General features: G+C 36.1%; 1 protein-coding gene across 4 annotated transcripts; it reads right to left on the bottom strand.

Annotated features, from left to right (window-relative positions):
- Window positions 1-1,248: 1,248 nt before the first annotated feature.
- LOC113051329 (carnitine O-palmitoyltransferase 1, liver isoform-like) lies at window positions 1,249-15,067 on the bottom strand. 4 transcript variants are annotated; one of them, XM_026214967.1, is made up of 21 exons: window positions 14,966-15,067; window positions 14,682-14,831; window positions 14,408-14,596; window positions 13,607-13,768; window positions 13,356-13,498; window positions 12,290-12,461; window positions 12,089-12,193; window positions 11,529-11,666; window positions 10,717-10,794; window positions 9,319-9,426; window positions 8,535-8,619; window positions 7,434-7,629; window positions 7,050-7,238; window positions 6,797-6,902; window positions 6,142-6,258; window positions 5,842-6,006; window positions 5,619-5,750; window positions 4,475-4,627; window positions 4,125-4,238; window positions 3,937-4,029; window positions 1,249-2,136 (listed from the first exon to the last, which is right to left on the bottom strand). In XM_026214967.1, exons 4-21 carry the CDS (start codon window positions 13,745-13,747, stop codon window positions 2,050-2,052), a joined length of 2,322 nt encoding a protein of 773 aa, XP_026070752.1. In that variant the 5' UTR covers window positions 13,748-13,768; window positions 14,408-14,596; window positions 14,682-14,831; window positions 14,966-15,067; the 3' UTR covers window positions 1,249-2,049. The 4 variants fall into 4 exon arrangements, with proteins under 4 accessions (XP_026070752.1, XP_026070753.1, XP_026070754.1 ...); XM_026214968.1 differs by lacking the exon at window positions 14,408-14,596; XM_026214969.1 differs by lacking the exons at window positions 14,408-14,596; window positions 14,682-14,831 and having other exon boundaries at window positions 14,966-14,986.
- Between the last annotated feature and the right edge of the window lie 657 nt (window positions 15,068-15,724).

The following is a 15,724-nucleotide window of genomic DNA, read 5'->3' as shown; positions in this document are numbered from 1 at the left end:
AGCTCAATTTAGAGTCAGTCACCAATCTAGCACCTGCATCTGTGCAATGGCCCTCATTTGCACTACGCTTTACTAGAGCACTTAAAGCCTTAAAACCTCAATTTACACCACGTGTAACATTGGATTATAAATCTTATGAAAAAGACAATATTGTGTAGTTTTCATTTTAGACAAATAGGTGTATAAGTATGTAACTAGTTTCAGTTGAATATTCATATTTTCAAATTGCTTTGCCAGTTAAGATGTGACTCAAATGATAGAAGGAAGGCAACCAAATCCAAACTGGTTAAAATTGGCATTAGGAGGATCACTAATACATGAAAATAATGAAGCATCTGTGCAAAAATAGTAAATCTGATGGTCTGCAAGGGTCTCAAAAGAAATATTTATTTTATTAAAAAACTCAGACTTAAGTAAAAAAAAAAAAAAAGGATCAAATTACAGCACTCTAATGGCTCAGGGTGCGTAGACCCACAAAAACGTACACTTATTTTTTAAGAAAAAAAAAACGGGAAGATCAAATCTCCTATTTCTACTTTTTACATTTCATTTTGCAACACAACACAGCACTATTATGAAGAGAGCAGATCTCTTCAAATAAGAACATAATTATCAACTGCAGCAATACAGTTATGAAAAGTATCTGAAACTCTATCCAAAAATTCTTCTTATTACAGAGTACAATGATATTAAAATGCAACCCAGGCCCAGATAAATGATGGTGTTTATGATTAAATGTGTACTGCCTTAACCTTATTCGTATCCCATCTCAACAGCAGCAATACACCTAATATAAAGTGGGAATTAACAATTAAATAAGTAGTTTTAGCACACAACATTCTTTATAGAGACACTTCCAAAGTTCTGCGTTTAGTTTTTTAGAGGAAATAAAGGCTTGACCACATTTTCTCTTTGTTTTAGGATGATGTCATACTAATAACACAGGAACACAGTTCAATTCATGCAGCCTACTTAGAAGAGATGGCTTTCATAGGTCAATGACTGGACTCTGGCCTGAATGAAAAACACCAGTAATTCATACAAATCAACTGAAAATAGGAAATGCAATGAAACTGCAATAAATGCAACAAAACTTTAATGTGAAAGTAAAAATTATGTTTAAGATTTCCCAGAGTCTATCTTTAGTGAAGCATCCTACTTATATTTACGAGAATAATCTTATATATAATATAAGTCAACACTATTTTATTAGACCAGACATGAATAACTGAGAAAAAAAACGACTTCCATTATTAATATGTTTATGGTATGTTTAATGCTTCTTCTGAATTTCAAAATAAATGTATACATGTACTTTAAGAGAACACTCATTATTTACTCATTAACACATTATTATGCATACAAAATAAATAACGGAGTTCAGAATATATTCAATTTTTCCCAGAACTTGAATCATTTTTTGACAATGATTTCCAAAATGATTACAGTCAAATCAAAACCTAAAATATGATGGAAGGAAATTAAATGAATTCAAATAAAAATAAAATGTACAATTAATGTGATAAGGCATATGATAAGCGTTAACACATCCCGCATTAAAACCTAGTGACCTTTCAATGCTGAATCGACACGATAGCAACCCATTCAATCAGGTGGAGAGCAAAATGTGTGCAAAATACATAATAAAAGACTGCACACTTGGGGTATTCAGAAACTTATCAATCCGCATAACCTCATTTCCTTCATAAGTTAACTCTTAATTTGAAAAACTGCTAATATCAGACTGCAAACTTAAAGCACAAATGGAGAGCCGAGTATCGCTTGATTTGTAACTCAACACTTCAGCCAAGTGAATATTATGCTCCTTGATATCTTATCAAGAGAATGTCATCTATTGAAATATCTATGAAACTGTACATCTCAGTAAAATATACTGAAAGCTGAAAGTGAAAATAGTCTTGGTAATGCAGTTGAGACATGTGTTAAGGCACCAGCACAAATAACAACAGAATGAGATTCTCTCAACGCTGCTGATATACAATTGAGGTGACACGAGTCATTAAAAGCACAATCCTTTCACCAGTCAAATCACTTTAGGTCCTTCTTGTCAAGCTGAAACAGATCCAGCATAGCAAGCATTGCTTGCCTGATATTGTTTCCAAAGCGATGAGAGTCCTGAAGAAAAACCATGCAAAATAAATAAATAAATAAATGATTAAGAAAGAGAAATCCCCCAAGCATTTAAGAACAACACTATCCATGTACGCTTCTAAAGGAATGGAATATTGCATTCAACCTTTGAGAATAAAGAACATTTTCCATCTCTTGTGTTCAAGTGATCAAACGGTCACTTCTCGAGAAACTGGCGCAAAGTTTAAATAATAAAATGGAAGTTGTTGCATCCGAAGAAGTCACTGTGGCTCTTTTTCCGCAATAATAATGGCATGCGCCTCAGATGAATGCAGTATGCATAGGATATAGCATTGGAACACAAATGACGTATTGTTATCTTGCGTAAAGAGGCAGATGCCTGACGTTTGGGAATGCAATAATGTGTGGTTCTGGGAGGTAACCTAATTATAGCAGATCATTTTGATTGGCTCAGGCATTTCAGAATGACTTAACATTGGAGATGCAATGCAGTGTGAAATGTGATTGGTCCACTGGTAAGTCCAGTTATCCAATCGCATGATCTGTTGAGTCAAAGTCACATATGATTTTTGTAGCACATTGAGGAACTTATTCTGTAAAAGTGTTTCCATCAGAATTTATGTGTATGCCTTCTTATCGGATAAATTATCTACCTCAGTTGAGCACTTGTTTTTTATGTGTATTTTAAAGGGGTCATGAACCGCCTCTGTTTTTATTTGACACTATTCTCAGAGGTCCGCTTATAATTTTACCAAGATTAAAAACATTAGTTTTTAAACAAATTTGCGTTAAAAAGAAGTGAACCAAGTTCTTACTGACTCAGTCTGGAACTTCATTAAAAATAAAGCTCATCCACTCTTTCCTAATGTTGTGATTAGGACTGTCAAAATGGAAGAAAAAAAAATATTCAAATTTTTTTACTTGTAGATTAATCAAAATTCTAATTATATTCAAATTTAAAATGCATAATATCAGTTAGGGTGAAGAGAAGCTTTTTGCTTCTCTCCTTACTAATGCACGTTTAATAAAAGCATTAGAATACATGCCTGTTAAGTAAATAATATTTTAAAAAAATGTTTATAAACCAATTATAATTAAGTAGCTTAAACAACTATAAATAAGACTTATTTAATACCAGTTTAATACAGAGCGCGGAAAGCCAATCACACAGAGTAAATTTTTCCATTAAAAACATGAGATGCAATGGGATGGGGAAAAACCCACCATAAATTCTCGAGATATGTTTTTAAAAAGTTGAACATATATTCATTTTACATGGATTTCTTAACATCTGGCTCTCTTGTCCCAGACACGAGTCCAGCGGTGTCCCTCTAAAAAATGTGTGAAATATGCGTTGTGTGTGAATAGCTTGGTTTCAGTTCTGATGTAAACAACGTCTTCTCCACATTGTTGTTCTCTTTTTCCGCAAATTTTTAAAGAACATCACAGCAGCGCTGCATCTAGTGGCTACAACTGGATAGGCTAACAAGAAAAGTATAATGTAATGAAACTTACATTACATTACATTACACAGTGCGTCACTGATAAAGGCCAAAATATACTTCTTCGGATGACGGTGCTTGTTACATCATAAAAAGGCACATTCCACAAGCTTTCGTTTTGGCAGATTGGCTTCAATATAAACTGTTTTTAGACTAACAGGAAAGTTTTGAGTTTTGAAACTTACAGTATGTTTTTATAGTGCAGGTATTTGATACCTCAAAATACACATTCCTTTGGATGACACATCTACTGTCACTGATAATGAAAAAGGACCAGCATTTTCTGTATTTTCACAGATTCTCAGGTTGTGTGTGTTCTCACCGTTTCTGGACTAGAATGCTTGGAAGAGATGTGGAAATTGATGAGTTTTTCACCGATAATCACATAGGCCACACCATAACCGTCATCTGCAACCTAAGTTATAAAAAAAATAAAATAAAAAGTTCAATTTGATCCTTTCACCAAAGAATTTTAATATTAGCAGATTATGAAATCTTTGAAAGACTGACCGGTCCAAATCCTCCTCCACTGGTCACATACTCTGGGTGATTCACCAGATCAAACAGCTCCCCCTGCTGCAAAGGAGTCTGACTAGTGGAGAGTTTCCACGGCTCTGACAACACCTGAACAGACAGGAAGGGAATTAAAAATATATATTTTTTAAGAATATAAGATACATTGCTCTTAAGCAAGGCAAATACACAAATGTCTTCAAAGGCAGAAATGTCCTTTATCATTAATTTGTCATAAAAGAAGAAGAAGAAAAATCAGGACACTATCAATTCTTATAAAAGATGTTTTTCCAAATTAAATTACTTTATTATCTGAATTTCTGAAATGCATAAATGCAAAAATCCACCTCCTTGAGGAATGGGGAGTCCTGTCCAAGGTACTTAGACACTACGTAGAGGCAAAAGAGATGGCGGTCAATGCCCTGACCAGTCATTGCCAGCCTATACATCTGCTGGTGTTTCTCAGCCGCCTGGGTTAGTAAACGAAGTTTCTCTTCTCTCTACAAAACAACAACAACAGAAGATTCATTTTCAATAATGGGAGCAGTAAATCAGTGACCCGTAAACACTAAACTGCATTTGTCAAATCTTGAAAAGCAGTAGCTCAAGTCAGTGTTGGGGATAGGGATGCTCCGATCACGATCGGCCGATCGTTATGCGCATCTCGTCAGTAAAGCCGGTTTTCTAATCAGCGGTTAATTCCCTCAGGTGCGTGATTTCACATAGAGCAGCTGTTACTACACAGAGCCGTTGTTAACTGAGAAGATGCGCCAATAAACGCTGAAAATTAAATTCTCTATTCACAACTCTATGTGAAATCACGCACCTGACGGAATTAACCGCTGATTAGAAAACCGGCTTTACTGACGAGATGCGCATAACAAAAGTAACTTCTTGCGTTACTAAGTAACTCTTTTTTTGGAAACTGTAAAGGCCCTTTTACACCAAAAGTGCCTCAGGCTGAACCTCACTCCTAATTTCACGCAACACAGGGACAGAAGAGGTGTCAGTGAATAAATGGGAAAACAAAGAAACTTCTGTTACATTTTCAAAAAAGTAACTCAGATATCTTCTAGTAAATTTAAAAGTAATGCTTTACTAGTTACCTAAAAAAGTAATCAGATTACTTAACTCACGTTACTTATAATACATTACCCCACAACACATGCTATAGCTATAAAAGCAAATGCAGATTAAATAAACAGCTACTGTGCTATTTGTGCTGGTATGGTAAACCTAAAGCCCGGGATACACCAAGCTGACGCTCGGTTGTCGGGCATTGTTGGCTGGTTTTTGAGCATCGGTTGGCTTTAGTTTTTTTCAACACCCATTCACTGCCATTATAAAGCTAGGAAGAGCCAGGACATTTTTTTTATAACTCCGACTGTATTCGTCATATACACCTAGAATGCCTTTAGGGCAAGTAAATATTGGGGTAATTTAAATTTTTGGGTGAACCATCCCTTTTAAGGGTGGTTTTTGGCATGATACCGTTTTGTTGTTGATCATGGCACGGACAAAAGCACAGGATTCCATGGTGCAGGAGCGCACAGTTTCTGTACGGCCTTCTCTGAATAAACGTGTCATGGACGCCTCATATGTCAGGCAAAACTTTCCTTTGTCCTGTATAATGAAAAAACATTGACATCATTACACCATTTCAAGTGAGCGATAAGCTAGAATATTTTGCTACATTTCAGATAAGACCGTTCACCCTATAATGGGCCAGCTGCAATGCTAGCTGGATGAAGGCATCAGGACTGATCTTGCACTTCTTGATCAAGCCTTTCCCAAAGTCACTAAAGGGGATGATGTGAGAGTCCACATCATCAGCCAAAGCCATGGCCACAGACAAAGAGTTGGCAATCATAGTTTGGCACTGCCATGAAACACAAAACACAACAGAGAGAACATTAAACAAAAGAAGTCTTGGTCCTTTCATATCCACTTAAACAGAATGAGAAAAAATGAGCTATTATCAGAACTTTTACAACAAAGTGAATCCTACACAGACCTCAGTTGGGATATTCCACTGGAGTCTTTGAGGTCCAGGAAGATTATGGTGAGGTTCTCCTTTACAGTGGCCATCTGCGGTGTAGCCCAACTTAACAGGGTCCATCGAGAGCACTTGCTTTACGAAAAATGGCATCAAAATGTACATTAGCAGCACATTAATATCTTATATTTCATATTTCAATAGAAGTGATTTTTCATCAGAGGTTTGGGGATGTTAAGTTTTTTTTGTTTTGTGGAAGAAGTCTCTTATGCTCACCTGCCTTTATCTGATCAAAATTACGGTAAAAACAGCAATATTTTGAAATATTAGTACAATTTAAAATAACTGTTCTCCAATTTTTGATATATTTAAAAATGTTATTCCTGTTTTAGCTAAGCTGTATCTGTATCAGCCATTAATGCAGTTTTCAATGTCACATGATGCTTTAGAAATTATTCTAATATGGTGATTTACCTTTTTTCTCTCATTTTAAAATGATTTTAAGGACAGTTTGATGAATACAAAGCTTAAAAGAACATTTATTTGAAAAAATATTTTCTGTAACAATGTAATCAATTTAAGTGCTGAATAAAAGTATACAACAAAGTGTTAAAATGTAAAAATATCTTCCTGACTTCAACCTTTGAAGGGTAGAGTATGTGTGCATGTGTACCTCCCAGAGGTGGCCAACAACAGGAGCATCAGCCCAGCTATGTTCTGCATTAAGGCCAACTGTTCCATTCTTGAAGACAATTAAGTTTATGGACTTATCAAACCACCTATGGAGAAATTGACCAATAAAATGTACATCATATAAAAGCTACTCGGAGTTACAGTAATGATTACCTAAAGACTAAGAAAAAGCATTTCAAAGGGGCATAGAAGGAGGTGGTCTTTCTTAACACATGCTATGGTTTCTTCTTCACCTGTCATAACACTTCCCATGGAGCAGCGATTTAGCGTAACGGTCCAGGGACTCCACAGGGTTTGCTTGGTCATAGCGCTGCTCTGTGTCATCTAGTGTAACAAAGAAAGCGGCCTTCTCCACAGCATCCAGAGACTTCTTGTTCTTGCCATGTCTGAGGTAGGCATTACGGGCACAGGCCCAAGGCACTCTGACATAGACAGACAACAAGTGTTTACTCCTTCCTAAATAGTTTTGACTGTTCAGTAAAAATGATAAGAAGATACAAGAAGGGCCTCGTTTCAAATTGACATCCCTCTGAAGATTTAGAGTGGTGACAAGTGATCAGAGAAATGAATTAAAGAAAGACGGTAGCGACTCCTGCGGTTGGGTGCGTTGTGAATACCTGTCCCCTGCGGTGAGGGCAGCGAGGGTTTCCTCTCCGGGCTGTGGCTCTGACGTGTCAGCCAGTATCTTCTCCAGCTGCTGCTCGATCTCCCGTGGCAAAAGTAACCGCCCATCATAAAACATCCCCACTTTAAAGTAACGGCCTCGGTGATACACCACAATATGCCTGCTGTCAGACAAGTGCTGAAGTGTGTCTATAGTCAGATGGAGGTGGAAGAAAGAAATAAAGAAAGAAAGAAAGAAATGTTTTGTAGGTAGTCGAACATTTACATTACAATGAAAATCAATGAAAAAGAAAATTTATACACACACATAATACCTTTCAAACATTCAAGGTCAGTAAAATTTTGTGTGTTAAATTTAAAAGAATTAAATTGAAAATTACATTTTTTTTTACAATTAAGAACAACAAAATGTTCTTATGAACTTTCTAAATATTAAAAAACTCTAGGAAAACAAATATTTGTGGAAACAACTGTTTTCAACATTGGTAATAATGTAATAAGGTGATAATTGGTAATAAATAATAATGTTTCTTAGGCATATCAGCATATTAGAATGATTTCAGAACAATCATGTGACACTAAACATTACAGTAATGGATAAAAAAATCAGCTTTGTCATCACAGGAATAAATGCAATTTTTAAAAAATATATTAACATAGAATGTAATATTACTGTCTTACTATATTTTTACTCAAATAAAAATAAATACATATACACACCATAATATACACACCATTATTACACAATAATACAATTATATATAATACAATTATAAAAAAAATGGGCTGCAAATGATCAAGGAAGGAACTAATGTGGAAGTCAGAGCTGAAGTATGTAATTTCTGAACCACTTTAGAGTCAAAGGTTTCCTGAACACATCTTCCACTTTCAGATAAAAACAGATAGTCCCGCGGTTTACATTCTCCCTCCCCCCACCCCCTTATACTGTAGAACACTAGAACGGTCTCTGCTCCTTAAACTAAAACTGTAGAAAGTGTCGATGCAGTGGAAAGTGGGATATAAAGTACTTTGCCCTATAACTTGAATTTGCCTCAAGATAAATTCTCTGCACAAAGACTATCATTGTTCAGTACCTGTTTCTATGCCTGGGATGCGACTGGTGTTGAACATGCACTCATACTGGGACGAGCACATAGGGATGGTGTTTTGAAGCATTAACTGTGAAGCAGAAAGGAAGAGGTCAAATAAAAGATGGATGGAGGAACTAGTGAAAAACAAACGTAACAGATGAGATAAGGCTCACAAATCACTATTGGAAGCTCTAGAGAGAATTATGCAATCATTAGGATATAAGAAGACTGACTGGGGTCCTAGTCTGAACAATTATGCTATATAAAATAAAAGGAAGGGAATGGAATGAATGGAGAGGGATTTTAAGCAGTGCAGCCCTTGGTCACCAGCTTGTCATTACAAGGTTATTATATTACCATGCATAAGAATAAACTGTCAATGGAACTGCCAATGAACCTATACAATAACATGTCTATTATTATATGTCTATCAGACTGGCTACTCTTACCCGTCTCCTCATATATTAAATAGCTGCTCCAACTGAGCAGAGCAGAGTGGAACCATGTTCATTAGTGCAAAAACTTTAACCATTTTGACCATATGATCAGGAGACATGAAATATAGAAACATTCACCGGATTAAATAAAGAGATCAATCTTCTTAGTAACAGGCCTTAGGTTAGTTAGTGCTAACCATTTATTTGTGATAGAGGGCATACTTTATTACAGTGTTGGGCCATTAAATTCTAAAGCGCTTTTTTTTTTTACTTCTGTATTAACCTCGCTGGTTAAAACCAATTATTAAACTATTAGAAAAGATGCAATAAAATATGGTAGCTTGTCTAACCGGTTTCATTTGAGCCCGGTCCAGGTTCATCCTGTAAAGCATGATAGCATGAATGATGTTGCCGGCTCTTGCTGCTTGCAGATGTGTAGGAAAGGCGTAAAGAAAGTCCTGTTCAGAGGAAACAACGGTTTCAGAAACCAAGAATGCATGTATAATCTAATTGAGACGAAACAAAAATATGATCTAGTCAAACTCTGTCGACTATTATATATCTACAGTGGGTATAGAAAAGAATCACCCCTCTTTAAAATAATCACATTTGTTGCTTTGCAGCCGAATGGACACAGTTTTTGTTTTATCCAGCTGTATTCGGTGCAACTTATAACTTCCAGGTGAAAGATATAACACCAACATGTCAGAAAAAAAGAAACAGTATCACAGAGTTGGAAAAATGGATCAATGGATGTAAGTATTTTGTTAAACCCCCTTTGCTTTAATTACAGCCTTTAGTCTGTTGTATCTACTAACTTTGTCTCTACTAGTATGTCTTTATTAACTTTGCACATCTACACGACTCTTCTTTGCAGAACTGCTCAAGTTCAGTTCAGTTTAATGGTAAGCGTTGGTGGACTGCTGTCTTCAAGTCATTCCACAGATTTTCAGTGGAGTTTAACTGCTCCAGCCACTGCTGCAGAGAAACTCCCCCATAACAGGATATCACCAGCACCATGCTTTACTGTAGGATGCTGGAACTGTATTGGACTTCTGCCAGACATATCACTTAGTGTTGAGGCCAATTAATTAAATTTTAGTATCAGCTGCCTCAGAATCTTTGAGGTGTGTTTTGGCAAAGCTCAGACGTGACTGCACGTGGCCTTTCGAGAGGAGTGTTTTTTTTTTTTCTTGTAACACTTCACTGTGCTTCTATGCATTGATAAAACTATTTTTTTTTTGTATCCATCGCCTTATTTGTGCTTGTCCACCACTTTATCGTTTTGACAGTGCCTTGCCACTCATAGTTGATTGTTTACTTCACTTGCACTACTAGAAATGCTCTGAAATGCTCAAGGAAAGTTATTTTCATGCTGTGCAAAGCAAAATGACCACAGATGATCACAGCTGAAAGGCAAATGGCTTTGTGTGCCATTGAGAAGGTGATTAGTTACACCTGATTGATTTTAAAAGTCATTTTTAGGACAGGGGTGATCCTTTTCCAACTCAGTCATTCTGTTTTTGTTTTTCCTGATATGTTGCAGTTACATCTGTCACTTGGATGTTATACGTAGCACTGAGTGAATACAGCTGGATAAAACAAAAACTTTGTCCGTCTTCATTTCAGGCAGCAAAGCAACAAAATGTGTTTATTTTAAAGGGGGATGATTCTTTTCTATACCCATTGTATATATACACTCCACATTGTAGCTGCATATGCAAGTGAAGCCCGCAAGGTCTATTTACCATTACATAATAGTTGCTGTTAACCATGATTGGCCCACGACCTCTCAAATAGATATATTCTTCCCACCAGTCACTGACCTGAAACACACAGCAAACAAACTCCAAGATGAAAAGGAAAAAACAGCAAAATAGTAATAACAGTCAATTATGCATAATTATATGCAACTAACCCTAGACCAAAACCAATTTCTAACCCTAACCCTATAGTACATTGGTAATTAATCCTACTCTGTAACAAAATGTATAATTAAAGTAACAATGACACCGTCTTAAAATAAAGTTTAACCCAATTATTTCCAAATCTAAAAATCAAAAATAAAATATTATGATCATCACAGTTGCTAATTATCTTTGTGGAAACCACAATTTCTTTAAAGATTTAAAGCTCAAAAGAACAGAATTCATTGGAAAAATATATATTTATAACAATGAAAAGTTGAAAGATAGATAAAAATAAAAATACTGTTATCAAGCTTTTGAATGGTAGTGTGTGTAATTGTATAAAGGATGAAATATTAAGCTTGCCATTTTAAAGATGGAATATGTATAATGTATTAATGTATTCTATTCTGTTCTATTATATTTTACAACATAGTTGTGAATAAGATTGAACTACTCAGGTATGCACAAATCAAACGACATTTGTCAAATTATTTCAGTATTTGTAAATATTAGTCAAACTTTGCCAAAATGCAAGTAGTCCGCATCCCTGATAAAGGAGAAGATATCACAACATAATGCAAGAACTTAAACTCCTGCTGCAGTTCTTCACTGAAAGGTCACTGATTTGTTGAGAAATGTGTTTTACTTACATAATTGGTGGCCCACCAAGACTTCAGCTTGAGGTACCACTGAAGTTTTGGTCCAAGGTTCTTCTCAAAATCAAGTGCAAGGCTCTGCATTCTTTGGTGTTCCTCATCGCTCAGCAGTGGCCGAATTGAATCAAGATACTATGGATGCAACATTTCGAGAAAACAAGAAAGCCCAGCTAAAATTCACACCTTAAAGCAAAATGTCACTGCCAGGGTTGTCAAAGAAATTAGTATTAACTGAAATCCAAGCATATTCATAATGAATGCCAGCAATTGAGCTAGTTTTGTTTTTCTAGTACCGTTCTTAACAGCGTGCATGTTTTAGTAAGTTAACTCACTTCATCCACGCTGTGCAACCTACCTCCAAAATCAGTAGATAATCACCTGAGCAAGTTAACTCTGGAAACAAGTGATCAAAATTCACATTGAAAAACTAAACGAAGTGCAGCTTTTCCTGGCTTTTCCAATCTGACGTTTAGATAACTCAATAAAACATCTTAATGAAAACAGCATTTGATTGAGTTTTGATCTGATTGTTGTTACAAAGATGAATAACTTACTCTTCTCATGGTCTCCTTCACAGATGGCACAGGTAAATTAGGGAGAGAGTTCTGGAAGCTGTAGAGCATTGGTGTCTGCATGCCAGAAAAAATCTTCACTAGGACCTGCAATGTCAGAGAACAAATAAGAGGGTTTAAAACAACCAAGAATGTATTAGTGAGCATAAACTGTTCCAAAAAACAGTTATCACAAATACACACCAGCCATAGCCGAATTTGACAGGTAATTTTGCCACGTGGAGCAAACATCCAGCCATGCCAGGACAGCAGACCCTTCAGGACAGTCCTCATGCTGTATATGATGGCAATCCACAGACCAGTGCCCACCATGACACCTCCAACTAACATCTGCTTTTGTGTAGACATGTAGCTACTGCAGAAAGAGAACAAAGGCTGGAACACACTTAATGACTTTTAAAACTTGAACAGGTTAAAACACTAGACAACATACACTTCCTGACTTTGTAATTGGTTACAGAGAAAAAAAAACTGTGCATCATTCACTAAATGAAAAAAAAAAAAAAAAAGTGTCAGGCCTACTACCAGACTTGCAAGTCATCCAAACATGACTTATTTGTTCTAAAAGCATCTTAAAATATTAAACTGGATGGACTCATGCCATTTCTGAATATTCCTACTTCCCATCTAATAATAATTCCTATATAAATAAAATAAAATAACAAGGGGAAAATAGTATGTGAAAAAACTATTATATGAATCGATGGAAACTTTTTATTAAAACTAAAAAATTAACTTTTTTTCGCCACTGTAATTATAAAAGTCAGAATTGTGAGATGTAAACTTGCAATTCTGAGAAATAAAGAATTTCTCGTTTAGATCTCGCAATTGTGACTTTATTTCTCACAATTATTCGTATATATCTCACAATTCTGACTACATAACTTGCAACCGTGAGTTTATATCTCCTCAAAATTCTGACATTGTAACTAAAAATAATGTAAGCTCCCAATTCTGAGAAAAAAGCTATAAAGTTTTTTGTTTTGTTTTTTAGTGGTATAAACAAGCTTCCACAGAATTCTTAGTATTCAGTAGGTGTAAGTTACCAGGAAGACTGCCGATATACTTAATTCTGTATAGAATGTACCCTTCACTACCCAATAAGGCCAAAGGAGAGGATTCCTGATTGGCAAAGTATCACAACACAACTGATGCTGATAGTCCATGTCACAATACAACAAGGCGGATGTAGTATGTCAAAATGCATTCACATATGAATTAACATACAACACAAATAAACCAGACATACCTGACTGGGACAAGTTTGCCAAGTTTGACGAACAGGCCCAAGGAAGGGTCCACTTTTAAATAATGTGCTCTTCCCAAGTACCCCGCCAACACCAGCACGAACCCTGGTGCGCTTCCTGGGTAAACCCCATTCAAAATCCCATTCTGCAGGCACAATGACAAATCTAATTCTCCAAGACCGGCTTTAAATCTACAAATGATCTTGAAAACGTAACACTTCCACAGAAAATGTAAAAAACACACTCAGAGTACCTTAAAGCGTACAAATTTCTTCTTCCAGGAGTGAAGTCCGGAGAGGTAGACCTGCCGAAGAGCCTCATGACTGAGCTGGAGGTCAATACCATCAGGGCCGACAGTGAACTGAAAGGCCACAGCCTGATGAGCTTCTGCCATCCTGAATCACCACTAACAGTTCTGTGAAAGAACAAAACTCTTCAGTACAAAACACAAGAGGGGACTAGCTTAAAGTACAAATTACTGTAACATGCTGTCATTGTGCCGTATACAAAAAATTGTATAATGTTATAACCTGATGGTAATAAATGAACATCCAACAACTAACTAATACTTAATTACCTTCTTGCCTTCCTATTCAACAAGCAAGCACAATACTTCAACTTTATCAATTATAATTAAGTCATTAATATTTCTAAACCGGAACGGCTGTGGACTTACATCACTGACTGACTCATTCAAGTTCATATTCAAATCACACCGGCTTATTACATAATACGATTATTTCGATTTTGCAGAGCTTTTAAAACCAGAAAATTTGAATCTGGAAAGTTGCAAATGTAATAGCACATAGCAATGCATACAGACCTGATGATCTGGCCACCTTTTCCTCCTCTATCTATCAAAGTCAACTAAATCAAGCGATTTAATAAAGACAATTACACAATATAATCGTAAATGACACGTATACACCTTTGAATCTGCTCTAGGTTTGTTATCTTCATGTGTGTTGACTAAGTGAGCTAAGGCTAACCCGATGGACTGTTATTTACACCCGTGATGACAAACTTATCTATGTCAACTCTATGCTAGACTTACCGTCTTTTGATTATTTGATCTCCTGGCAAGACTAAACACATTAACTGTACAATTGGACATGCATTCGATGGAACGGGACGATGAATCCAGTTCAGGACAGCCACGTTTATTTTGCTAGATTTTTCTCCCCGCCTGTTACTAAACAACAGAGCACTACTATCGCCCGTCTAGTTTCCGATGTCCATATGGCTAAAAGATGTACAAACAAAATGGTAAAACATTTTAAAATTGGCTTCAAACAGGCTTCTTTAAATATAATATCAATATCAAATACCTTGGATTATAACTATTCGAGATTAAGGTTTGACCTTCATCATCCAAGTCGGAAGTAACCGATCAGAGCGCATAAAAGGATCACGTGCTTCACCGCGTGCCCAACACGGAAGTGAAGGCTGAGTGGACCGTCTGGCTGCTGTATAAATTTCTTTACGATGAGACAAAACAAAGCATGTTTACCACAGCCCCACGGGGTGTTTACTGATAACTTTCAATAGGGGATAATAGGATTACGGAACTGGCTAGTATTCGAAGATTTCTAATGTAATTGTAATCGCTTACCCAAAAATTATGCATAGTGCAGTGTAGACAACTTAGTTCAACGAAACATCCGAAAAAAAACACAGTACTGTTTTTGTATTTATGAATTTCGTATTTATTTTTCTTAAAGCGCAAGCTATCAATAGTATGGAGTCGTTTAGGTTACGAGTGTGACACAACAACAGATCCGTGCACGTGAACAGTGCGCGCACCCTGTGCTGAGAGTCTAGCTGCTCCACTTTGGGGATGACGTCAGGAGACCTAGCGGTAAAAAAAAAAAAAAATCGCTCAGAGATTGAAAACTTTTTACCTGTTATAATACAGAAAGCACAAGGAAATAATACTGCATTACAGTACGTTACTTAAATAGTTAATGTTGCTTATTGTATGAAGAGGTTTATTTTTTTTTTACTTCATGTAGTGTATCATTTCCCCTTAGTCTAGTTTAGACCATCTTGTACAAAGGCATCTGCATCATAAAACTTTTTTAATAGTAAAAAAAAAAAAAAAAAAAAACAATCTGTGGTTTGCTTTCTCTTTATTTGTCTAATTCATTATATTTTATTTATTCTATCCAAATAATTATATTATCCTGTTAAATGGAATGCAGATGGACTTAGAATGTGGATCTCTAACCGTCCGGATGTATATGCTTACATTGTGTTCATGCCTTTTCTGTAATGTTGGTCTGCCAGAATGAAGTGTAATGAATGCTGATACTTCCCGAATAAAACATGAGCTGCCTTTGATTAGGCCGCTCTTTTGAGTTGTTTGCTATTT

Source organism: Carassius auratus, chromosome 32 (assembly GCF_003368295.1).
Source record: "Carassius auratus strain Wakin chromosome 32, ASM336829v1, whole genome shotgun sequence".
Classification (NCBI taxonomy): domain Eukaryota; kingdom Metazoa; phylum Chordata; class Actinopteri; order Cypriniformes; family Cyprinidae; genus Carassius; species Carassius auratus.
Note: the sequence above shows the minus strand (reverse complement) of the source record. Positions and strands in the feature narration are given on the sequence as shown.

Bases quoted from the DNA above. Each gene is read 5' to 3' on its own strand.
- LOC113051329 (XM_026214967.1), bottom strand. From the start codon at position 13,747: ATGGCAGAAGCTCATCAGGCTGTGGCCTTTCAGTTCACTGTCGGCCCT. The intron at 6,903-7,049 runs GTGAAGAAGAAA...ATTTCTCCATAG, and splicing joins CATGGGAAGTGTTATGACAG to GTGGTTTGATAAGTCCATAA. The intron at 2,137-3,936 runs GTGAGAACACAC...GTTTTTCTTCAG, and splicing joins AGCATTCTAGTCCAGAAACG to GACTCTCATCGCTTTGGAAA.